This window comes from Schistocerca americana, chromosome 2 (assembly GCF_021461395.2).
Source record: "Schistocerca americana isolate TAMUIC-IGC-003095 chromosome 2, iqSchAmer2.1, whole genome shotgun sequence".
In the NCBI taxonomy this organism is placed as follows: domain Eukaryota; kingdom Metazoa; phylum Arthropoda; class Insecta; order Orthoptera; family Acrididae; genus Schistocerca; species Schistocerca americana.
The window spans coordinates 959,056,433-959,083,041 of record NC_060120.1 but is presented as its reverse complement, the minus strand read 5'-3'; the positions used below and the strand labels follow the sequence as shown (position 1 = coordinate 959,083,041).

Sequence of the window (26,609 nt, the reverse complement as noted above, 5' to 3'; positions counted from 1 at the left end):
CAAAGGGTTTACAAAACCATTCCTGCTTCCCTTTCTTTCGTTTCTTGCAATTGGGCACTCAACACATACAGTATTGTTTTCCTAGGAGTGGTAAACCTGATAATGATGAGAAAAACATACCAAGCAAATGGTGTCTTCGGAGGAAAGAAAAAAAATTTATTAGAAACTAGAGAGTGTAATTTTTTGTAACTCTTTTATTTTATCACTGTTTTCTGATTTTAAGGCAGACAAGGCAAATACTGAAATAAATTTCTATTCACAATTTTTCAGTCACCAAATGTTGCAAGTTAATAACTTTTTAAATAAGCTGATCAACAACATGGAATGGCACATCACTGATACAACGAATATTTCAGTGAGTATGGTAATCAAATATGCCTTGCATTCTGACAAGGGTTTAAGTACAACAATCTAATAGATAGTTAAAAAACAGTAAATAAAAAAAATTGAAGCAAAGGACAAACACTGACAAACATACAGTAGAAACTGTCATATTCACAAATCTTTAATAGCAGTATTAAAAATGAATAGTAAAATTTTGGCACAAGTGAAACAATTTATAGGAGAAAAATTAGTAACTAAAGTCAGAACTATTTAAGACTCAAGTACAATCAATCATTTCTCAGAGTAAAAAAAAAATTTGCAGGCAAGTTTGCACCTCAACAGTTGCATAATGGCAACATCACAAAACAGTACATACATCAAGAAGTTATCTATTGTAATTAGCATTAACATCTACTCTATTTCCTAGCATTGAGATCAAGTTAACAGCTTTGTACTTTCTAGGTTGAACACTACATTACAATCAAGGCACACTTCTTCTCTTCATTGACACAAAGCACAGCAATACAATACTATACTGCAGTCATAAACAAACACAACACAAAAAAGATATAATCAGTCCTGTTAAAGTACATTTACATCATTTTGTCAAAGTAATGCATCTTTTAAATTTTGCACACAATGAAGAGTCAATACGTAAATATATATTTTTGAGTAAATTACTATGAAAGTATATCAGTGATTGAGATTCGATTTTCTATGATGACATGGAATAACAATTTGACATAGCAAGTCTGAGTGAAATATATTCATTGCCTTTAATGTTGATTACGTTTGTGTAATTTAGTTAACAATAATTAGAAACTCACTCAAAAAAGCAATATAGCAGAACCCATTAAGGAACTGTTCCGTGAAGAGGACGTTAATAATTTCTTTCATAATAGAATACTACAAACAACTGTGGAACAACTAGAACAACTGAGTTGTTATGAAAGTAAGAAGGGCATTCCTTAAACTTCTGCACTTTGAAATTACTGCAAACATCATTCATAAGTACAGCAAAGTACTGTTTGCAACAAAGAAGCAGTTCTGTTCTTGGAAATATGATCAGAGCACTGAACTAGCAGTTGTTCCATCATACATTTCTTAATCTTTTAAATCAATCACACAAAAAACTTATATATAGTTCTATGGCAATGTAATTCAGCATCAAATAAATTCACATCTACACAATGAGGCAAGTAGCAGTCAACTTTCCATCACAAAAGACACAATGAATTTTATTTATAGCTGATAGCTGGGAGGGACAAGGGGGTTCCATTTTGGCACAGGAATCTTTCACATTATTTCCAGTTTCAGTGTCATATTTCCCCCCCAACAGATATTCCTACTTTAATTTATATACATTCTGTTGGAAATTAAAATATAAAATTAATGTGAACAATGGATATTATTTCGCATATGACAGGACTTCTCAAATTTTATGTTTAAGGGTAGGGTAAATCAAAATAGTTGTAGGGCATAATACAACACAGTTTTCCAAATCAACTATACTTTAACTTCTGATAGTAAGAAAGTGTAAGAGGAGTTGGGATATAAAGAATGAAGGAAATCTAACTGTAACTGTCAATAAGAATGAGTAACCTGGCATGGAAAAACATAGGTTTTACCACTATGGTACCAAAATCAACAGGCCGCTCTCTTCTTTCCTGGCACACTGAGGTTAGATGAGGTTTCCACAACAATTTAAGTTGGATGTTCCATTATGTCTTTTTGTTATTGCATTCATTTAAATATTTTATCAACATAAAAGCAATGTTAACCGAGTCTGATTCTTCAACTGCCACTCTTTTCACGAGTAGCCAGCCACAAAGAGGAATCAAACAGTGACAAAGAAGCAAACTATACAGTCACCTTATCCTTCGCTCAACCACTGTAAGTACCAGGTACCATAGCCACAGTTCGAGACAACTGAATGTGAACTTCCTCGATATGCAAGTGAAAAAGAGAGAGAGAGAGAGAGAGAGAGAGAGAGAGAGAGAGAGAGAGAGAGAGAGAGAGAGAGAGGAAAAAAGTGTACAGAAAACAACAAGATGTTATTGCAATTTTCATATCCCAGAAAACTGCTTGGATACAATGGCTTGTTACAGTCTTTAAATGAGTCTTGTACTCCATCTTCAAAGATGACACCTCTCACTAGGAAACCTATGCCCCCACAAATTTAATTTCTCACAGACATGTAGAGCTTTTAGTTAATCTATTGTTGAACATATAAACCTAGACACAATACACAAGCCTTGTAGAATATTAGCTCTGAAAATGCTACACAAGTAAGTATCAGACTGTAGAAACACAGTTTTCATCAACAACAGAAAACAAAAGTTCTGTATCTCCCAATCCAAATACATTGTGATACATCCTCAGAGTTTAATATGCCCTAGACAAAATTTGGAATGGTCAGTTTGACAAAGACATTTACAGAAATTTTGTTGTGCACAAGTGCAAGCTTCTGTATCTGTCAAGAAGAAAGTTCTTCCATTCCCTGCAGATGAATGGCAGTGTGACTGTGACTTTATGGTTTGCAGAATATAGAAATTATTCAACAGTCACTCATGTAACTGAAACAAAACACAATTTAATGAGGAACTGCCTTTCTTTCTTTCATTTCTTGTTCTGTAACATCTACCTCAGTCACACAACAAATGTACTCAGCCTAAATGTAATGTGTCTAGCACAAATGGCGAGGAAAAGAAAATTTAAGTATAACAATACTGTAGTTTCAAGTGAAGTGGAATTGCTACATGTAATGGATGCTGTGATGGCATATTTAGTAATTTCTTATATAATAACACTACAGTCCTACATGAAATGGAAGGAAAAAAAAACACAAGTAATGAATATGAAAATTAAAAAAACTGCAGCAAGTAACATGCGGTGGATAACAGTAGTATAAAATCTGAAAAACTTGTGCATGTTGTTCCTGGGACATACTCTTGAGCACGTATGACAAAAATAACTTTGTTTATGTCAAATAACAGGCACATATCAGATACAAAAAGGCTTGAGAGTGAGTAAATGAGAAAGAAACAAAATTACAACAAACATATCCAGAAGCTGTATCAAATAATAAATATGATCAATATAACCTTACTGTATAATCTGGTAGTAAAATCTGAGTTGTTCTGCTGATAAATTAGCTAAAAATTATATTTAGAAAAGGAACTTGTGTGTTTAAATCAAACATATGGAAAAATTAAATAAAGTTTTCATGTTCATAAATTCCTCGGCTTTTACGAATCATAATTCTATTACACCAACCAAAAGATGAGAGACAGAGTGAAGGATCAAACCAGAAAACTATAGGCAAAAATTTTTGATCAGAGTCTTAACAATCATATTGGAAATTCTCTATGAAAATGTCCGTTCTCAACTATTTATAGAAATAAGTGAAAATATATCTGCCTTAACTTTTTTTACAGATATCAACCTCTTGTTTCAAATTAAGTATCTTTAACGTTCATATTTTGTTCACGTCAACTTTGAAAGTTTAAAGAAATTATGACTGTGAAAAACAAGTGAGAGAAGTTGTATACTATAAATAAATAAATATTTGGAATTAAAAAAATAATGGAAGCCTCACTGTATATGAAACAAGCTCCTTTTTTTTAAAAAAAAAAGTACTATGCAAATGTTTTGTGACCACAATTATATTTTTTGACCAAGTGGAGATTTTCATTAGTTCCATCTTAAAAAAATAATATATTTCTTTTCCAACTCCACTGACATAACAATCAAAAATATTTCAATACCTGTAAGATAATTATAATTTTCTAGCATTCTAGTGCTTCTTGGGAAACGAGGAACATACTTCACCTAGCATCTTACCAAACAAAAACAAAACACTGATTTCTATAACTAAACTGGAATTGCTAACATCAACCATGTTTGTATATTTACAAAACATTTATGCATAACAACAAAATATACACATTTCAATGAAATTACTATTACTGTTAAATGCTTCTTCCAATATGTATGTGATGAATATATAAAAAGGATTACAATGTATTTAGTTATTGTACCATGTATATATGTTCTGTGTGATTGTTATTGCAACACATTTTCAGGAACCTTTATCACATGCAGTCAACTACAAATAGCACAAATTTTACATTCAAAAGTAATGAATCTAACCCAATTGAATGTATCTGTGCCAACAGCAGAAACATGCTAAATGGAGAAATGAAAACAAAAATGGGAGCACACACAAGACTACATATACTATGCCGATAATGCATTTTCACACATATATAATAAATAAGAACATATCATATTGCAACACATAAATTACATAACTTGGGATATTGCTAAAGGTACACCATGTTTTAATTTTCAGACAAAGAAAACCACTGCTCAGCAAAAACTGTTTGTAAAAGAATCATGAAGACGTGATGCAGCTCCTACTGCTGATCCACTATGGCTTGAAGATATTTCTGCCATCGTCCATCAGCATGTGCAAGTTCCTCCAAACTCTTATGAGCATGTGATATTAGATGCGCCACCTGCTAGCCAAGACATAATGGAGCAACAGTAAGATATACAGCAGAAGGTAAGTCAACAAAATCCACACAATGTAACAGCACAAAACAGAATAATTTCTGTAACTTCCTTAGTGAGAAACCATAAAACATTGAACAAAAAAGTGCCTTAATATTCATTTTATAGCAGGTATGACAAAGAATACTCTTACTACTGAATATAACAATTAGTGAATATACTGTTTACAAAGGTTACGGAGCTGTAGAAAGAAAAGGTAAAATCCAACAACAATCACACACTACATTGAAATAAGTATTTTTGGACACATTTTTAAAAAATGATTGAAGTATGAAGATACAATTTATGTCACTATAGCATGTAAAATCAATAGTCAGGCACCATGGAAATTACTATCAAACTTGAACTCAATCACTCTTAATGACTGACATTGATATTAATGTGCTTGTGAAAATTTTTGCAACATGTTAGTGCAATAGCCCTCCTCCCGTATTTTCCAGAAGACCTGAGGAGACAATAATGCTTCCCACAATGTTATGGTTACCCTGGAGATTGATGTGGTTAGTAACATGAAAAGATTTTACTGCACCAATATCAATATCCCTGACTGTATAAACAAAACAGCACTTTTGTCTAACCCTGTTCAACATAAGGTAAATATAGTGCACATACTGTAATGGAAAATTTAATAAAGAAAGAAGATTTAATAAATAAATGATTTCTATCAAAGTGCATGGAGTCACAAATTCCAAGAATCATAACTAATGAGACTGCAGTCATTTTGTGTAAATGCTATTTTCAGACACTCACATTAATTCAGGAAACTGTACCTCACTTATGTCATTATCTACACATGTTATAATTTAAAGCCCCCAAGACATTTTTTTGTTCGTATTGTGAAAACTAATCTCGGGAACTACGGTACAAATTTTAGTTCGGCTTTTATTATTCAACAGACTGATTCAGGTTTGTTTACATAATTTATTACTGCAGCATCACACAAATCGTTCAGCCATAAATACTTTGCGCTACGCATGCAAAGTTAGGGCTAGTTTATAATAACTGTAAAGACAAATTAAGAAACAAAAAGCAAACAATTCTAATGATTTGTCATAAGACTTGCCAGTGTCAAAAATCTCCACAACAATAAAAAAACATTTGATGGTAAGACTTCAGAGCTGTTTATGAGCTTATTAGAAAAATGGTATGTAGGAAAGCCACAGCAAATGTAGAGAAAAGGATATGTCACACCAAGCCAGAGTCCAGGGGATTAAAGGCCAAAATCTAATGCTCTTCATGGCAATCAACAAACTTGGATGATGGATTGTGTTATTTATTCCTACCAATATTTACAATCTAAAGCTATGTAGAGCGGAGAGAGTCGGACCATACTGCTTACTGACCAATCAGAAGGTTGTTCGTGATTAAAAACAGATTCTAATTGTATAGAAATGAAACACATGGATGTATTAACACTACTCTGTTTATTCCCATGAGAGCAGAAAATAATGAGCCGATTCTATGGGTAGATCACTCTCCTTAAGCTGTCATTCCTGTGCCAGTTTTAAAGACTCCCTTACGCATATCACAAATTTTCATCACCTTCAAAAGTGAAATGGGAGGAAAAGAAGAAGAAGAAGAAGAAGAAGAAGAAGAAGAAGAAGAAAATTGGGCATTGTGATTTTTTTTTAGCTATTAAAATTAATACTCTATTCCCAGCAGCAAACAAGGTGATGTAACTGATAAGAAAGTGAATTATGTTACTTTGACTGCTTTTTTGGAAAAGTATCTGCAGTCTTCAGAAACACAGAATCATTAAAAACAAATCCTGTGACATAACGATCACCCATGGGCAGGCCTGCAAGATCGCTTTTTCCCTTGCTCTGTAGGTCTCATCATGATATTTTTAGAATTATTTATCAATACTGCAAAATAATTTTCAATATAATTTGTGGAGGTTGTGAAAGTATTGATACATGTTTCCAGCCTAGTAAGACAAATATATGAACTTGTATTAATGCAAACTTAACTCTTAACTCATTATCACATTTCACATAGGTATCTGACTTGGAAAGCAACCAGGATGGTAATAAATGCATGATGGTGATGAAATGTGCAATGTCTGGGGACAGAGTGTGAATACAGATGATGCGTGACAATCCATTTGTGTAGCACATCATTACATGAAGATTAGTGTGAAAATAGAGAGAAAAAGAAGCCAGATAGAGGAAAGTGATTTATAAAAAAGAGGGAAAAGAGAAAGACATGATATGTAACAAATTTAGACAAAGATTAAGGATCAAAGAAAATTAGGATGTATGCTACAAGAAGAGAATTGATGGTTAAGGTCTAACATAAATAAAACAAATGTAACATAAAATAAAATAATGGTGAAATATTCATGGTGATTCAAGCTACATATAACTTATGGATATAAAGGCTTTTTAATAATCCAACATATTTTCAGCATAGGCTTCAACTGAAAGACTGAACAGTCCTCTTTCGTGACAACCTGATGTTTAACATGTTGCACAACACAGAATTAATATGTTAACAGTGAACTCAGATTTCATCCCCCTCATTAATACGTATTTCAGGTCTTTGTTAACCATTTGGCATAAACCTTATAGCTCTATCACTTCAGTGGCTCCCTATTTCTCTTTTCTTCATATACCCTTTTTTATATCCTCTAATTACACTCTCCTCATCTGAGTATTCCCCTGTACTTCTGTGCTTTGAATCATTCCATATTCTCCACTACAACATAATAATTAACATAACCAAATTAGTTGCCTTTTAGTATCAATGCAATAAGTATGTACACCTTAATTATCACAGTTTCATTTACTGCAATAAATTATAAATTAAATGTTGATATACCAAAGAGATCATGCTCACTCTAATCCACAATCACACACATAATTTCATGAGATGATTCATTTGTTCTTAAAACTGTAAGGGTTCAGAAACTATCACAGATCCATATACTGGAATTCAACAGAAATAATCAGACAAAAGTGCATAAATAATGACCAGGTAATCTTACACGTCTCTGTTAAAAGGGACACTACAATCTGTATGGAATATGAAATAAAATATGCAAGTAGGCACAATACATAAAGTGGACCTGATGATGTAACTACATCACTTGAAATGAACATGCTGCATAGCAAAAAACCGTTCATCGTTACACATTATATCAATGCCATTCAATACGCCAATTAATACTGATAATTGCACTACACAATCATTAAAAAAATATGCCACACAGCTATTAGCTATTGTTAGGCATCTTATTGTTGTTTTGCCATTCTAATGCATGACATACATCCCTATGTAATTCTATACATATTACGCACTACCATCTACCATACATTTAACACACACACACACACACACACACACACACAAGTTCAAAATTTCATACAAAATATTCAACCACCAAACATAAAACAGCACAAATGAAAATAAGGTGTGATTTCAGAACGTCAGCTGTGACCACTGAAACTCAATATAACTACAAGGAAATGGACATTTCGCATAAAAATTTAGCACACAAAACCCTGCAGGGACTGCTGTTACAGAATCTTAAAACAATGAAAGCTAATATCAAAATTCACACTTGGAAGCACAACTTCAAACACGAAACTGACATTATCAGTTGTACGCTACTGTATTATTTAAGCGAAAAAGATAAAAGTACAAACACAGTCAAAGTGAACATATAATGCTTTTTACAACTTTCTACATGTTATATGAAGGAGAAAGTAAAGAAAATAACAAAAAAAGCAGAAGTGCCATAAGGACTATTGCTGTACAGCTTGCTTTCTGGAGAAGGATCCCATGCACACCCCACAGCTCGTGTTAGTGGCCAAGCACCGCTCCAGCGAAGAAGGAATTGGGCACAGGGATCACAGGTAGGTTGACTCTCCTGTAATATAATAAGCCACAGTCAGAAAACACTCACCAGAAAGACAACTTTTTATGGAGATAGGTTCACTTATGAGGAGAAAATGGAAGAAGCATTTGAAAGTAGATGCCAAATGGATGAAAGTTCACTGATGGCAGGGCAAAAAAAAGCACGAAAATCAGGAACCACATCTCATGACATGACATGACATTAGGCCACACAAAACCCCAGATACTGCAACAGCTGCATCTCTACCATTTTTACATTCCAGTTAAATCATTGGCTCATGCCTGCCAACATGCTAAGCATGGATAAAAAGAATCTCAAGAGCGTAACAGCTGTTTTGGAACTGGTGCTTAGAGGAAATCTATGAGGAGGCAGCAGGCTGAATGTTATACATATATCCAGTACATTTCATGTATTTCCTCCTTGTATCCTACAAGCATAAGAATGACACACAAAAAACCTCTCACAAATTACTTGGAAAATGACAGTTGCTCTACTTAAATGTGTGACAGAAGGCATTGACACAGGTGCCCAGGAATTTTCAATTTTTACACAATGGGATATCAGTGCTATGTCACTTAGAGAAGCACACTCATCCACTTTAAAAAACAATAATGTAACACACCATATGCAAAGCAAAGAGTACATATATCATATATCATAAATTACAGAAAACTGCAATTAAAGAACTGCACTTCTTTTTTTACATTCATTATCCTTCCAAATACATATACATGTATATGTACAATGTTTTGCAAATATAAAAACAATAAAAATCAAACATCCATTTCATCGCATAATCTACATGTCTGATAAAAAAGAAATATATATTATGCTGCCGAATTACTACTACCTGCTGTTTTTTAAAAGACAATGTTTTATATATGGAAATGAAACTGATTTTGTTTCTAATTAAAATCTGTTTCATTTTACTGTGAAAAATAACCATTTCCTTTGGAGTCTTCTTTGCAGGCATAAGAAGTGCCAGTTTCCTTTTGAAATGTAACTTAAGAAACAAAAGAAAATAAATGGCCTACAACGTTTGCAAAATGCTTTTTTACATTAAGTAAAGGGCTGATACCAAACTTTCAAAAGAATTACAGATAAAAAAAAAGAAGGAAGTTATGGTATAATATGTGCGTGACAATGAGATTATTACTGAAGAAGCACAACCTTGGATAGAGGAAGGAAATCGATCATCTCCTTTTCAAAGCAACTGTTCTTGCATTTGCCGAAGTGACTTGGGGACATTACAGAAAAATAAACTTTCCAAGCAGGTATTTTAACAAAATTATACAAAAAAAGGCATTTTTTGCTACGGCTATAAACAAAGAAGGTGGAAAAATGATTTTACCCTTTACAAAATTCTGGGACTGCTGGGAAATGACCAGTAGTCTACTGAATTAGGTATCAAATGTAGGCAAGATATTCCAACCTCAGGAAAGAAGAACAATGCTAAGGTTTGTACAAGTTGCAAATAGTCACTGTAATGACAAAGCAAACACAAGGAATAAGAGTGGGGGGAGGGGGACAGATGTTCACAACAAAAAAAGAGAAAAGTGAAGGAAGAGGAAATGACAACAGAAAAAGGAAGTGAGTGGATGGTACCACATTGGAAGGGCACGTTCTATAGCATTCACTACTATACATACAGTCAATGCTACGTGAAGAATGTAATAAAAGCTTTCTCATATCATGAAACATGAGACGCAAGAATCTTGAGGAAAAACTCTTGCAATAAAGCATTTACTAACACTCTAAATGCTATATTTATTCCATCATTATGGAATATCTACGTTTATAAAATCCCCAGAACCAACTAATATAGCACAGCAACAGATGATATCCATTCAGACCAAAGTTGTTGCATAATCTTTAAATGAGATAGGTGAATTACCACTTGAAAGCCCAACAGTCTGTATGTCATAAAATCTTGGTAAATATGTACTCTAGCTTTATATGCAATAATTCTACCATCACTTGCATCAAATAAAAAGACATAACCAACAGAAGGAGGGGGTGGGAGTGTCAAAAGCCCTAACCCTTAGCTTCTATTAACAGACTGATACTACATCCACAGAGAGCAAATGTTTAGTGACATACATGAGTCTCTGTTGCTTTTCATTTGGCTTATACAACGCAACAGAAATTGTGTTCAAGGGGAACATCTAAACACTGTTTACTCTGGTCTTCTTTTCTTTCTTTTAAAACTGTTCAAACATTCTGAAATTTGGCAATAGCGAGCATTAGTCTTAACTTGGGTTTCACTGAAACTGATGACATGATCATCACTGTTTGGCCAAAGAAATATATATTCACTTCTCTATCTGCATTGTCTCTTTTGCTCCTGTATGCCATAGTAAACAGAAGAACCTGCTATGTAAGCACACACTAATACGTGTAATGGAATACATTTCTGGTGCCACAACATATTTATCTTTTTCCAAGCACTTACTAAACTTTTTCACCAATTTAATGAATTTGTGCATGTTAAATGCAAGAATAACTTCTACAGTAGCCTCCTTTCCTGAGACTTCTCTCTCTCTCTTCCTGTGTTTAGAGTGTAAATTGTATATTACATTGATTTATGTTACAGTCTGCCACCAGTAATAGAGGGTGAATCTTTGACAATGGCAGCCATTTGTGCTGGTGAAACCTCAGAAAAATCATTAAACAACAATCAGCCAAAGATCACAAGACAATAGCCAACAGACGGTACGTCTGTATGATACAAGTTCACACTGTTTATCACATCAGGACAACAACACAAATCCCTGTCCTAGATGAAGTTTGAATGTAGCAGTTCAAGTTTTAAGTCAGTCATCCCTGGATAGCATAATTAGTCAGACACAGCCTCATTCAGCAATGCGTGATTTTTTTTGCAATGTTTTTTTTTTTTTTTTTTTTTTTTCCTCATCAGCAGAATACTTTGTTTAGAATTTTCATCACCATAAGGGACAGATTTTCTTGGATGATAATGTAAAAAAACTACCCCAAAATGAGAAGCAAATACTGACAAAAGACGGACGGATATACAAACTGATTGGTGAAATTTGTGACAAAATTTATTAGGGTAAACCATGGAGCATGCAACCAAGCTGAAAGATGTATCTCAACAATACCTTTAGTATCTCCATACACAAAATACAAGTTGTTCCTCTCGTAGACTTTCCAATACGTGGAATATCTTGTAAATGCAAAAATTCTGTGTCAGCGAAGGGTTCTCAATAGATAAACTACACAACAGACTGAAGGAATCAAACAAGGTAGGTTTGGCAGCCAAGAAACAATGTTTCTAGGGTGAAATTACATCTTTAGAGCTATAATATGGAAAGATAATAACATATTTTTAAAATTCCATTAATTATTTTTCCCTTTCCTTAGAAAACTTTACAACAGGCTGAAGGAGACGTGGAAATATGTCATGAACCAATTGATTCAAATGTAACTCACACTCCTTCAATGAAATGCTGACCAGATGAAAAGATGTACGTTTTCCTACTGTCTGTCAGTCAACCCATGAACATAAGAAAGCCTCTGGGTTGTTTCTAACTTGATACTCAAAATTTAAAAACTTTAAGTACTATCTTCACACAGGATATAATTTCTTACAATATGTTGTTTGGTTACTTTCCTGAAGTTAAGCTATATTAGCTTTACTTTTACTTTACTACCTTCTAATGCTATTACTGTCAGACTCTTGGAAATCAGCTTAATGGCTTGTGCATCCAGTTGTGACAAGAATAATAAAGAGAAGAATGGTAAAAAAGCTGAGGATCTGTTAGATGGCAATCAGTTCAGCTTTCAGAGAGGTAAGAGCACCAGAGAGCAGATCTAACACTGACAATGAAAGCATTTACATTCATTATGATTTTTTGACTTACAGAAAGTGTTCAATAATGTAAACGGTGCAAGATGTTCAAAATTCTCAGAAACATGAGTAACAAATAACAGGGCATCCGGAGCAAATAAATACATAAATAAATAAATAAATAATGCTACTACCTTCACTGCTTTATGATTTGTAATCTTATTGAAACATAACTGCAGAAAAGTCACTCCTTGTACGTAAGTACTAGAGCTGGAGCATTGCTAGAGTAATGCTAACTACCTGTGACATTAAAATCTGCAGACAGTACCTTCTGACTACCTGCACTATTGACAACATTTCCAGAATACTTGAGGAAATTCTGTACATGAGATGACCACAGCAATGTACATTTACCGTCCACTTGTTCATACAAGCATTTGACCATTACAATTACCAAGTACAACTATTTTAAACAACTGAGAAAGACATAAATAAAATGAAAAGCAACTAAAGGCACAAAAAATTGAAAATTCATAAGGTAAAATCAATTTGAATGACACAATGTCTATGCACATACTTGAATGAAAGCTACAGCACTGATGAGCAATATACTAACTTCAGTATAGTGACATAGGTGAATTAATGCTTTGTTTCTCATGTTCTACTAGTACAGATTTTATTGGAACCAACTCAAAAGCTTTCTCCACATTTAAGAATCCAATACCAAGATGTAATACACACCCACTGATACATTCTAAAATGTAATTCGTAAGTTGTAAATGGTTACATTCTAAAATGTAATTCGTAAGTTGTAAATGGTTTGTTATAATGTAATTGGCTGGATAAAAAATCTACTCACCAAGTTGCAGCCGGAGCAAACACATACAAACGTTCAAGAAGTGTGCATGCTTTTAGAGCCAGTGGCTCCACCTTTTGGTAGAATGGTTGAAGGAGAAGGAAGAGGGATGAAGGAATATAAGGATCGGCGAGGTTTCAAAAACAGTGAATTACAGAAAAGTCACCCTGACTACAAGGTCAGGAGAGACTTATCAGATGTGATGAGAAGAAGAGACTTCTTATCCCGTCCATTAAGTCTCCCTGACCAAGGGCATTGGATGACGTTTCTGTAATTCTCCCCATTTTTTAAATTGTGCCAGTCCTTTTCTTTCACCCTTCTTACTTGCCATCAATCCTTCTGCCAGGAGAAGGAGCCAGTGACTCCTAAAGCTCACAAATTTCCTGAACTTTGGTACACGTTGTCGCCACTTGGTGAGTAGATTCTTTTATTTATTCAATTATATTTTCAAAAATATTAAAGACATTTTGGACAATATTAACAGTAAGCTCAGACTTTTTGCAGATGGTGCAGTTACCTATGGTGAAGTGATATCTGAAAGAAGCTGGATAAATGTTCAGTCAGATCTTGGTTAGATTTAAAACTGGGGCAAATATTGGCAACTTGTTTTAAATGTTCAGAAATGTAAAACTGTGCACCTGACAAAACGAAAAAAGTAGTATCCTATGACTATAATATAATGAGTCACTGTTGGAATTGGCCAACTCATACAAATACCTGGGTGTAAGACTTTGTAGGGATATGAAATGGAGTGATCACATAGGTGTAGTCATGGGTAAAGCAGGTGGTAGACTTCAGTTTATTGGTAGAATATCGGTCCACAAAGGGGATTGCGATTGGTTTTAGAACATTGCTCAAGTGTGTGAAACCTGTACCAAATAGGACTAACAGGATACTGAACATATACAGAGAAGGGCAGCACGAATGGTCACGGGTTTGTTTGATCCAAGGGGGAGTGTAACAGAAATACCAAAAGACAATATGTACTAGTAGAACATGGGAAACAAAGCATCAATTCACCTATGTCAGAATACTGAAGTTAGTATATTGCACATCAGTGCTGTAGCTTCCATTGAAGTATGTGCATAGACATCGTCATTCAAAATGATTTTACCTTATGAATTTTCAGACTCTTTAACACAGGTGTAAACTATCCCCTATGCATCCCTCACATATTGTGAGGATAAGATTAGAATAATTATTGCATGCACAAAGGCATTCAGTCAGTCATTCTTCCCATGCTCCATACATGAGTGGAACAGAAAGAAACCCCAATAACTGGTACAATGGGGTGTACTCTCTTCACAGTGATTTGTGGAGTATAGATGTATCATTGAAATGGTTTGTTATGACTGAATTAATTCTAATGTATGCTTGTTCGTTCATGCAGTTAAAATCCAAGGTGTTTCCTTTGGGGACAGACGATAAGTTTAATGAATATCTTTATATCACAGAGAGGGCCAATAGGTCTATTAAATGAATCATCCAACTGCAGAAGCAAAACCCTTACAGCACCATTCAGGTTCTCAATAAATGTCTTCATCTAAGTAAATTCTGTAAATAATTTTACAATATCCTTTTGTATTCTTCTTCTGCAATGAACCATTTCTCATGGAAAACCATCACTCCAAGCAGCTTTTTTTAATACTTGAATAGCAGTACCTCACCTTTTGATTAATCAACTCCATATTTTAGTCAAACTCGTCATTTGCAGTGTAGCCATACCAGATAATGGAGAGATGCTGCATTACCAAAACACAATAAATTTGTGAGTGTGTAAAACATCTGTTACCATGTTGCATGCCCGAGGATGAAGCCTTTTCAGCTTTGAAGTCAACCATGCTTAATAAGTTAGATACAAAAAACTTAACGTATTAAGATACTTATCAGCTAATGTCCCTGTCTCTTGCACTGCTATAGAAGCAACAAAACTGTCATTGTTTCTTCTGGTATTCACCAGAAGACAATTTCAGATAATTGGTTTAACTCAGAACATTTTGTCATGTTCTTGTTGTCATTTTCTTGAATGTTCACTCTCTCTTTAATAGTAATCTTGTTGAGATTTTTGTTTCTTTCCTTTTGCCTTCTGTGTGTACACAACATATTTTGCTTTTTACATTAATAACTTCATCAATTAAACCTCCTGGCAGATTAAAACTGTGAGCCTGATCAGATTCAACCTTGGAATTTCAACTTCTGCTGGCAATGCTCTTACCGATAAAGCTATCTAGACATGACTAATGAACCAGCTCAAAGTTTCATTTCTATCAATTACTCTCTCTTGCCTTCCACCTAAACCTTTCTCAGCACAATTCTCCACAACATTCCTTCTACCAGGAAGGATACCACAGAAAAGTGTGCAGAAGCTTCTATGAAGTTTGGAAGGTTGGACAGCAGTACTGGCTGGTAAAAGTTTACTTGTGACAGGTTGTGAGTCATGCCTTGATACTACATCACTAAGAGCGCTGTCCGTAAAAGCAATGTTCCAGGTTTGAGTCCTAATCCAGAGCAGTTTTAATCTGCCAGGAAGGTTCACAAAACTGTGCACCCTCCAGTGCAGAGAGTAAGTATCGGCTTGGAAACTTCATTAAACGAACTACCAATTTCATCTCTGTTTATACTAGCTTCATTTTTCTAAGAAGCTGAACTTACTGTTTAATATGATCAGCTATACCTCACTATTCTCGTATAATTGCTCATAACCTGCATTTTCCATTTTCTTCTCTGATGAGATTCTTTCTTTCTTTCTAGATTTCTACACATTTTTACTCTGAAGCTTAAATTCTACCACCTGCAATTAAAAAGTACTTTAGGAATGTCACATCTTGAATTATTTCTTTGTTTAAAAATGTAATTACATTCTTAGCTTCACTGGGTCCTTGCCAGGTCTATTTTCTATGGGAATAATGTGTTAAGGACAAACATGTTCTTTATGGTAAATTCTGTTAACATAAGACCTGTCCAACCTAATATTCCACTGAAGAATCAATTTATTAGTATTTCTCCTACTTTCAAATTAGATCACCCACTGTCATCTGTTAAGGCACATTTGCTGTCTTTTTTTCAGTTTCTATAACCCTTCATAGGTATGTTCTTTCTGCTCATTGGAACGTGAGCACACTGGTGCAAAGACCTGAATTTCCACGGTACACCTTAAATTGACTATTTGAACAAGCTTTGCTATTAAGCCTGAGATTCCTTTAAAAACAAATATATCATGTTGAGTATCAACTGAAGTTTTGCAGTTTCTTGCCCCAAAATATAAGTAACAGCAGCAGTTGACTTCTAAAGCACAGTCTATATAGCAAAGTGTCACATAGCCAGATGAGGATGCAGAAATAGCTACAATGCCCCATGGTCTTAAGCCATTGCGTCAAGTTTCCTTACTCCCAGAATTCTTTTATCAAGGCCGGAAAATTGATTTCTCAGAAACTTGCACACTGCAGAAGGGCCTCCAACAACCAAACCCACAATGCACTTATTCCGCAAGAGCCTGGAAAATTTAGTGAGACACACAAACATTGCTGTGCCTGGGCAGAGTTACGCTCATAGCAGTTTCAGCCTCTGCCCAAGTGCTTTTAAATCTCAGAGCCTCTGATCAATAGAATCAGTTTCCTTGCCGACTACATATGAGAGAAGACTTAATGTCTTTAATTTAGCAGTCTGTCTTGACTAAGTAAGGGACTGGTTGATAGGATTCATTCTGAAACATTAAGGCATCACCAATGCAGTACTGGAGGGAAGTGAGAGAGTAGTTATTTAAAGAGGAAGAGGCTTGCATGGAACAACAACAACAAGACTGTTGTCCTGTAAGCTCAATCAGGACCTCTGCCTAGCCAGGCCCTCAGGACCCTAACTTCACTCATCCTGTACCCACACCCTCGCCCCTGCATCCTCCCTTCTCTCTGTAATACCTCCCTCCCCCCTCCCCCCCAATTCATTCCTCCACGTCACTGTGTGCTGCACAAGATCAGCTGTGCAGTTTGTGTTGCTGAATTACTGTTATGTGCACCTGCTTCCTCTCCTTCCTGTGCATTACTACCCTGTGCACCTGATGCCTCTCCCTCCTAGGCAGCTTTCCTCAATCTGCCCTCCTGCTCACTACCACCATTCTATCCTCACCTACTCCACCCAACACAACCCATCACCACAGTTGTATTGCAGAGCTGCTGTGCTGGCAGTATAAAGTCAGGTGGCAAATGTAGCTGTAGATGTAAAAGAAATAAGTTTTACATTATTCCCAGACCAAATTCTACAGTGTATCAGTGGAACAGCAAAACACAAAATGTGTCACTTTAGTTTAGAGTTATTCTACTTAGCACAAGCCATGTAACAATTTGCTCTTTTAATTGATGAACACTTGTGTCTGTGAACAACTACCATTCAGACAAAGAGAAGGCAATGAATTTGCTAATAACTAGTTGTCCCCATAGGCTGCTTCTATAACAAACTCATGCAAAGTAGGCTAAGGAATGAACAATATTGAACAATTAAATGCGAATTTTCTGATAAATATAAATATTTAAGTTTACCTCCTTCCTGTTCTGGAGGGAGGTAGATAAAGGTGAATAACAATTTCTGTTGTGTTTCAGGAACTTAGTAAGCTAAATAACAGGTTAATCTGCATATTTCAAAACTGATTATCAGTCAATCCTAACATAACAGGATTTTCACAGGTGGCAAGACTTACACATATATTCATAAAAAATTAAGAACACTGTGCTTTCAGTTTCACCTTAAGTTAAAAGAACCTCACAACAAATTGGGTAAACTGGTTGTCTGGTGACAGGAAGATTAAGGCATCTGAAATCAACAGAACCAAACCTAATAAATCAGTGTAGTTTTTAAATTAACCACCAAACAACTGCATGCTTTACTTTCTACTTCATTTAAAATTACCTTATTAAATTTAATGTAGTATCCTGTATATCTGGTAAGTAACAAAAAAAAAATAAGTAGTCCAAGATTCATCAAACATGGCTTTTTCATGTGTTGTTTGAAGCTTTCCCGGCACTGCATCTGCTTGATAGGTTCCTGGGAATTACACCAGATAATATTAATATTATTATATAATATAATAATAATATTATCCGGCGTAATTCCCAGGAACCTATCCAGCATCGCTTTTTCATATTTATGTGACCAAGCAAAATATAGCATTTGAATTCCTAATGGGATGGCACCACCTTTCAAATCACAGATAAATTGCAGAACTTCTTGCCACCACAAAAAACCTACAGCAGAGACAGTCAGTCTTGAACTTTAACAGTAGCATTTACGAAGTAAGTTTGCAAAGAAAACTTCTCCCAGAAAAGTAAAATTAAATACTGACATATTCTTATAATGACCTACAAGAACAGCAAAAATATGAAAGGAACTAAATACATTAAATGACATTCTCCATACATTTAACTAGTGTTTCCTGAACTTCTAGAAGTTATAGAAATGTTTAATTTCTTTTTCAGTTCCCTTTTCTGTAGGAACAGAATTATACAGTTAGAACTAATAGATCTACAATTTCTCTGAGTGCTATGACACAACAGAGAATTTGTGTAATTAAAGTAGCCACCATTTTACACATTCTGTTGTGAAAGTTTTTCACATGTTTATGGACATATAGCATTTTCTAGAAATTCTAGCTGTTTTATGGGCAGTCACTAAACTGCAGTGATGCAGCATCACTTAATTTAAAATTAATAAATCAAAATTTCCACAGTAAAAAAAAGTTGAATTTTGGAGAATTCTGTATGGTATTAAGGATATAATCTCTAATTGATTTATTACATAACGTACTGGAAGTCAAAAGCAATAATATAAAAATATCGACTTCGAAAAGTGAGGTTCTAAGTGAGGATAATTCACTACTGATGTGCCACAGGATTCATACTAGATCCACTTTCATACTTGTGTTATTAAATGACTTCAGTCTTATACTGATAATGCAGAAAAAGTTCTCTTTGCTGCCTATGCCAGCATCAAAACGATGCTTGATGAATGGAATAGTAAATGAATTTTTTACTGTAATTACTGAATGGTTTTCTGTAAACAGCATGCCCCCATCTTTCCTACACTTGTGATTGCTGACTTTGGCAATAACAGAGTCTTCTTTTTTTACCTTAGCTTACTTTGTGTATATGTTCACGTAATACACAATGTAATTGATTGCAGAAAAGCATGTCCCTACACGAGTATGACAGGACACTCTAACATCCCTTCTTGTTTGGTTTTCTTTTACAGTTTTACTTTTTTATATCATATTGCATAATTTTTAATTTCATGTTCTTACGTTTATCATTTCATTCTTGTTAGCCAAAGTCAAGAGATCAACAAAACAATGTGTTAAAAAAGAGCCAATTATTTCATTTTCATAATGATTAGCATTGAAAGGCAGTTGTATTTATGGAGTGACTGAGCGAAGGAGTATTGACATGTTTCATTTTTTCACTGCTTGATAAGAGCAAACCATTATGAATATTACAGTGATTTTAGGTTTTTCTGAAGTCCAATTCATATTTAAAATGCTGAGTCCATTAACTGGAAATATAAACAGCCGTGGCAGTGAGTGCAGTGATGGCAATTATGACAGTCAGACTGAAACCCTAAAAGAAAAAACTGAAAAGAATGTGTTCTTTCCATAATGAATGGTTAGCAGATAAACAGTTCAGAAGTTGGTTAACTAAAGTAATTATGATGAGGGGATAAGCAAAGTGTACAGCACATCCTGCTTCCTTTTAATAAAAAAAGTAATGATACTGGGGTCGCAAAAGCATTTATCAATAGAGAAACAGGAATTTTGTCTTGCATCAACTTCCAGAAGTAAACGGATTGCAATTTTTCTTTTAGTGTGAAACAGTGTTCTATTGACAATGAAGTCTCAGTAGCCAAACTGTCACTTGAGTATCATGGACTTGCGCATAATCATAGTTATTTCTATACTGACTGTGGTAGTAAGCTAGGAGGTACAATTCTCAAAGACTAAGCTATGTCATAAACTTCATCGTGAGCATACAAAATCTGGGATACTGGCATAAAATTTGTTGGTTCCACATTCAGTAAAACTCACACACTTATCAGCCAGAACATTATGACCACATACTTACTATCAACATAAACCCTTCCAGGCAAAAGTATCACCACATGGCAAGGAATGACTGCTAATCAGACACACACGGAGTGAATGTAGCTATGACTGAAATGAGCACATGACCATCAGCACTGGATGTTGGCGCAGTGGCAGAGCATTGCACTGTTCAATGAATTCCCAATACCTTATTAATCATGCTGATGGGAGGGCATAAATCCAGTGTCTTCTAGGGAAACAGCTCCTTGACACCTGTACTGTGGGATGGAGACAAGCTGGCAGCAGCTCCATTATGCTCTTGGGAACAGTCACATGGGCATCCATGAGCCCAGTGGAGCGCATGCAAGGAACCATGACGGCCAAGGAGTATCATACACTGGTTGCAGACCACCTACGTCCCTTCATTTTGATCAAGTTTCCTGATGGCAGTGACTTTTCAACAAGATAATGCACCAAGTCACAAGGTCAGGAGTGTGATGAGTGGTTAGAGGAACACAGTGGCAAGTTCCAATTGATGTGCTGGCCACACAACTCACAAGATCTGAACCTGATAAAACACATCTGGGATGTAATTGAACATCATGTTGGAGCTCATCGCCCTCTCCCCAAATTTGAGGGAATTAGTGATTGCAGTGCCAACTCCCTCCAGCAACCTACGAAGGCCTCATTGCTCCCATGCCAGGAGGTGTCGCCACTGTTATCCATGCCAAAAGTGAACATACCAGGTATTAGGCAAGTGGTCATAATGTTCTGGCTGATCACTGTGAAAATTATTTAAAAGATGGCACACTTCTCTCTGTTTTTACAGATTCCTACAATTAAAGGCAACATTAAATGCTTTTCTGTGTTGATAAAATATTTTCCTGAGGTGTCTGGGATGAAGGAGAAGTTACTACACTCCTGTAAAGGTAGTACTGAAACAGCTGATGCTATCTTCGGAAACATTAAGTTCACTTCAGATGAACACACCTTCAAAGTTTCTAATATATCAAGTTTTGGTGCAGGCAGTGCTGCAATGAACTCTGGAAAACATCACTCAGTTTTTCAAAACTTAAATGCTTTAAATAGAAATATAATTAAATCTAATTGTTACTATCATGTTATTCATCATATGGACAAAAACACATTCAAAATGTTCAAATCTGTCATTGTTTGTCTAGTATTGAAAGCCTGCAACAAGTTCCCATCTTTTAGTAAGAATACTCATGAACTCAAAAAGATGTATGACTTTGTTGGGAAAAAAATTCAACCATTTTATAGTACGTTCATGTGCAGTGGTTGTCCTTGTCACAAGATCATGAGCATTTACTAAGACACTGGAAAGCTACTCAATCATACTTACTCTATCATGGGGAGGAAGAGGCCAACACCGTAAAGTGGACTTTCATAAAAGGAATGGATGAAGGAAATGAATGGTCATTTCCTTTTTTTATATGCAGTTTCTACATAATTATATTAGTTTTATTGTATCAACAATTTCACAACTTGAAAATCAAAAAACAAAACCTGCAGATCTACAAAATTTCAGGATTCTTGAAGAAAAACCTTGAATCTAGATTAAAAGATTTTATTTTAGCGTGAATCAAAATTTGAAGACTGAGCAAATTGACCAGGTAAAGCTTAGGACAGATACTGCTAATTATCAGACATGCCTAGACTAAGTGGTGTAATTTCAAAACCTCGCCTTTCAAGCTGTTGTGAGCATGAACAATGAGATGACCTTTGCCTTACACAAACTGTAAATGACCACTGTATAAAAGTATATGGTGATGAACTGTACAATGAATTCACAACACTGACGAGTGTCACTGAAACTTAAAACTTCAGATTTACCAACAGACCAAAATTAGCTTCATTTATTTAGTATAACTAAAGTCCCAAACTTACTTAAAATAGTTAAGTTTGCTTCATTTCTTTCCTAAAGCTGAAGCCCCAAACTTACTAAAGATAGTTACCTTTGTGTTTTCTGTTCCTGTGAGCAACGCACATGTAGAACAAGTGTTTTTCCTGATGAAAAACTTGGGGATTTATGAGCAAAACAAATTTCTAATGAAATCTGTGGAAAGTGAACTACTCGTTTAAATAAACTATAACATGAGCTGCTCAGATTTCTATCAGCATGTTCTACATGAGAAGAAACTTCTAAAGGCTGCTACATCAGACAAAAAGTATATGTCAAAGCCCCAGCCCCAATGTACAACGTAAACAATGTTAAGTTTTAAATATCTTAAGTTTCAAATATGGTATTTGCAGTTTGTTTTGGTGTGAGAACAAAAACTGACAAATGTTAATAAGAATTGCACATTTAATATATTAAGAGCTACCTTGTATTTAAAGTGTCTCAACTTGTGACTTGCCAAAGGAGGCAACACTTTGTCAACAACTGTTAAAGTAATCAGGCATATTAACAATAGCACCACAACACTCCGCTACACTTATGAAGTTTTCAGCACGTCAGAAATGTGAAAGAGCATCAATATCCATACAATATGCAAGCAAAAATTATTTGCAGGTTTTAAAAAAATGGCTAGCCTCCACAGAGGTAAAGCTTTCTACTGTATCTGTCCAATTATTTCCTTTGATGCTAGTAATTACATAATGTTAACTTTATAGAGAACCTATCATTTTTGCAACAAGTAAATGCACTACACAGCAGCAAATACATTTCACTTTTACTCTGAAAACACTATAGTGCTCTGAAATATTTGCTCACTTACCAAAAAATTTTATATTCAAATGTGTTGTGACTCAAACTGATGATAAATTTATAAGTATGAGTCATGCAGTCCACCTCCACAGCTGAGCAGTCAGCACACATGACTCCCATGCATTAGCCCGGGTTCAATTCCCAGTACTACCAGGGATTTTTCCTGGGTGGGAGGGTTGTAATGGGCTGTGCTAAGCCTCATGATGCCAACAGAGGAACTGTGCGAGTAAGTAGTAGCAGAACCAGATCTGCTAACCTGAAATCGGCCGGGAGTGCGGTCCACAGACCCCCACCCCTCCATAATGCATCTACATGATGCCACTGGCTGATGAATGACATAGTAGTCGGTCGTACACAAATGGTCCATCTATGGCCAGAACGGCAATGTTTGTCGTAAGTCATGCACCTATCTTAAGAATATGTACTGTGGCATTTATATGTAAACACTTCCAATTACAGTAACTGGAAAAGTATGCTGTAGCAGATTTGAACAAATGGCTTTCTAGTAAAATGCGTGCATATTTAAGACCACTGCTGCTTTCACCACACATGTGAAGCCCATTTGGTAGAACATTGTTTTTATGAGATAAGTGTTAAAATACTCAAACATATGAGAAGACATAACTTAGTACAAGTATAAGTATTAAAATTTAGAAACAGCATTTAGTTATGAGTGTGGTTTAACCATTACATTTAAAAGGATAAAAATTAGTTTTATAACACATATAACATGTGGTACCATTTGTGTATTTTATGATATTGTTTATCCCCTTAACAATGACGTATCTTAATGGTGTATATCTGGGTGTTCTGCTGAGTTGTTTTCATTTTATGTACAATATGCCAACAACTGACCCAGCCCTCTACATCGGGTGCTGCAGGCCTTGCTGTTATATATACACTCTGCCTGGACTCCAGTCAGACAGGGAGTACACACAACAGCAGAACTCGCAACACATGATGATGGCTCATTTGGTCATTAAAATATTGTGCATAAAATGGAAACAACTCAGCAGTAGCCCAGGAAGCACACTTATTAATAAACGGGATCAAGAGAACTTGAGAGAGCACATGACATAAGATATTTTATTATGTCTATATTCCTTACACAGTTTCTATAATACGTTTGGTGCACCAGCCTCTTTGAGTCTGCTGTTTCAAATGGTCCTTGTTACACCAATTTTTAAGTGAACTTCACAGCCACAACTTTTGTGCACATGCAGTAAAATACATTCTAACTATATCTAATGTATATGACAATTGTGTCATTCATGTATCTATGCCATATAAGTCATCAATCCAAAAGTTAATTGCAAGAATGTAATGAGAATGATTAATGAGTTATAACACACTTCCAATCGACATTTCATTTTAAAGGGCAAAAAAGTTTTGTTCATGTCAATGTATTATGCCACAAAAAAACACAAAGCAAAATCTCAACAAAGTCTGTAACAGCCATTCAAAGAAAGATTTCATCAAATCCAAAACCTATTATGCTGACTTTTAAATACAACATTTAAACATACCTTGTCTGGTTGCCTATTTCTTAGTTACAGCCCTTATTAAGCGAGTGAGTTGCACAAAATGTGATTAGTTCAAAGATATTAAATAACAGAGAAGTTTTATTACATCAAGATTATCAAATTATGAAAGTCAACATTATGAACAATTCAGTTATCTATTGCAGCTCGGAACCTATTGGTTTCTTTTAACACTATTGTAGTTTACAGTCCTAATGGGGTAGAGAAGTCATTGCATTCCTCTGATCTGTTTGTCGATATATCCAACAAAGAGCACAGTAATCTCAGATTAATTTACACAATTCATATTCTGCCAGTAACAGATGAAAAGCAGAACTAACAGTGTGTGGAATGTGTCGAAGAACTTTCTGCGTAAGAACACTTGCTTTCCGAGAATTTAATATATTGTAAGGTACTATTAGTTGTTTTTTTTTATCATTAAAAATTTAATTACTTTTTTCATGTTCCACAAATATAAAAATGCAGCAGGAATCAGCACTGGTGTGCAATAATTTACATCCCCATAAAGTTCAGCTGGAGGATAATTGAGGCTATCACTCAGATGTTGTATGCAGCATCCTCCCTAGTCTTAAAACCCATTAAATGCACCAGGCACTAACTTCAATGACATGCAGTTAGGATAGTATTTCTCGCCACTTTATCACTGTTCGAGAACTGGTGGACTGCTCTTAGTAGATGGCTTTTTCTTGGGAAATAGCACAATATCCCTTGAAAATTCATCAAATTCTTCAATCCATTTGGAGTAGGTGCTATGCAGTGTGAGGGAACAATAGCTATCTCAAACACCACAATAGGGTACAGTGTTAGCTACTGATTAGCCCATTTCTGAGCTACTCTACTGGCACAAAACTTACTTCATATTATTTGTACAGATAAGAATTACTTAACGCTTAAATTACATTATCTAACAAAGATCTGTGTCTACAGGTGTGTTGTCCTATATATGAAATACCAGAGAAACTTAAAATATCATCATTACGTAAGGTGATACTTGCCCCTTTTTGCATTTACTTTTAAGTACTGAAAATATACTAACTGTGCAAAAAGAATTATAAATGCAAGAGCACATTTTCTCATGTAATTTTTTTTTAAACAAACAATATTAACCATTTCTGTAACAGTCTAGAAGAGCAGAAATGGAAAAAAGTGCTTCATTATGAACCTAGAGCCAGATGTTACCTTCCATATTTACACACCCTACTGAAAGAGAGAACGAGAAACTAATTGTGTAGTTATATAACAAAAAAGTGTCTCGTATTCAACACAATGATCAACAAATGCTATTTGTAAACTACTCCTCATTTGAATAAATAAAATACTTTAAATTCAGATACTAATGGGTCTTTTCATAGCATTACACGTACTACATTATCATAAAAAGAGTAGTTCCTATTCACCCAACAGCGGAGATGCTGAGTCACAGATAGGCACAACAAAGAGACTGTCACAAAATAAGATTTTGGACAACAAAGCCTTTGTCAAAACAAACACACACACACACACACACACACACACACACACACACACACACACACACACACACACACAGTCTCTCTGGCAGCTGAAGCCACACTACAAGCAGCAGCAGTAGGAGAAGCAACTGGATAGAGGTAAGGACGGGGCTGGGGCGGGGGCGGGGAGGGGGGAAGGATAGCAGAATAGGGGTGGATTACAGTGAAGTGCTGCTGGGGAGCATGCAGGGACGAGGTGGAGAGGGGGTAGGGCAGGTAGGTTCATTCGGGAGGTTAGACAGAGGACAGGAGAGAGGTGGGGCTAGCAGAAAAGAAGTAAAAAGACTGGAGGGAATAGAGGGCTGTGTAGTGCTGGAATGAGAATGGGGAAGGGGCTAGATGGGCGA

General features: G+C 35.3%; 1 protein-coding gene across 4 annotated transcripts in view; it reads right to left on the bottom strand.

The window, feature by feature from the left end:
* Nucleotides 1–26,609, bottom strand: part of LOC124596151 (phosphatidylinositol 3,4,5-trisphosphate 3-phosphatase and dual-specificity protein phosphatase PTEN) — a 237,765-nt gene that overhangs the window by 76,842 nt on the left and 134,314 nt on the right. The window contains exon 10 of one of the 4 annotated variants that reach the window (XM_047135174.1): nt 177–4,847. The exons of 1 other annotated variant lie outside the window; for it this stretch is intronic. In XM_047135174.1, the coding sequence (XP_046991130.1) occupies nt 4,816–4,847 (32 nt within the window). In that variant the 3' untranslated portion in view covers nt 177–4,815. Of the gene's footprint in view, nt 1–176; nt 4,848–8,628; nt 8,771–26,609 lie in introns of those variants that run through there. 2 more of the 4 variants (XM_047135175.1, XM_047135176.1) reach the window with 2 other exon arrangements.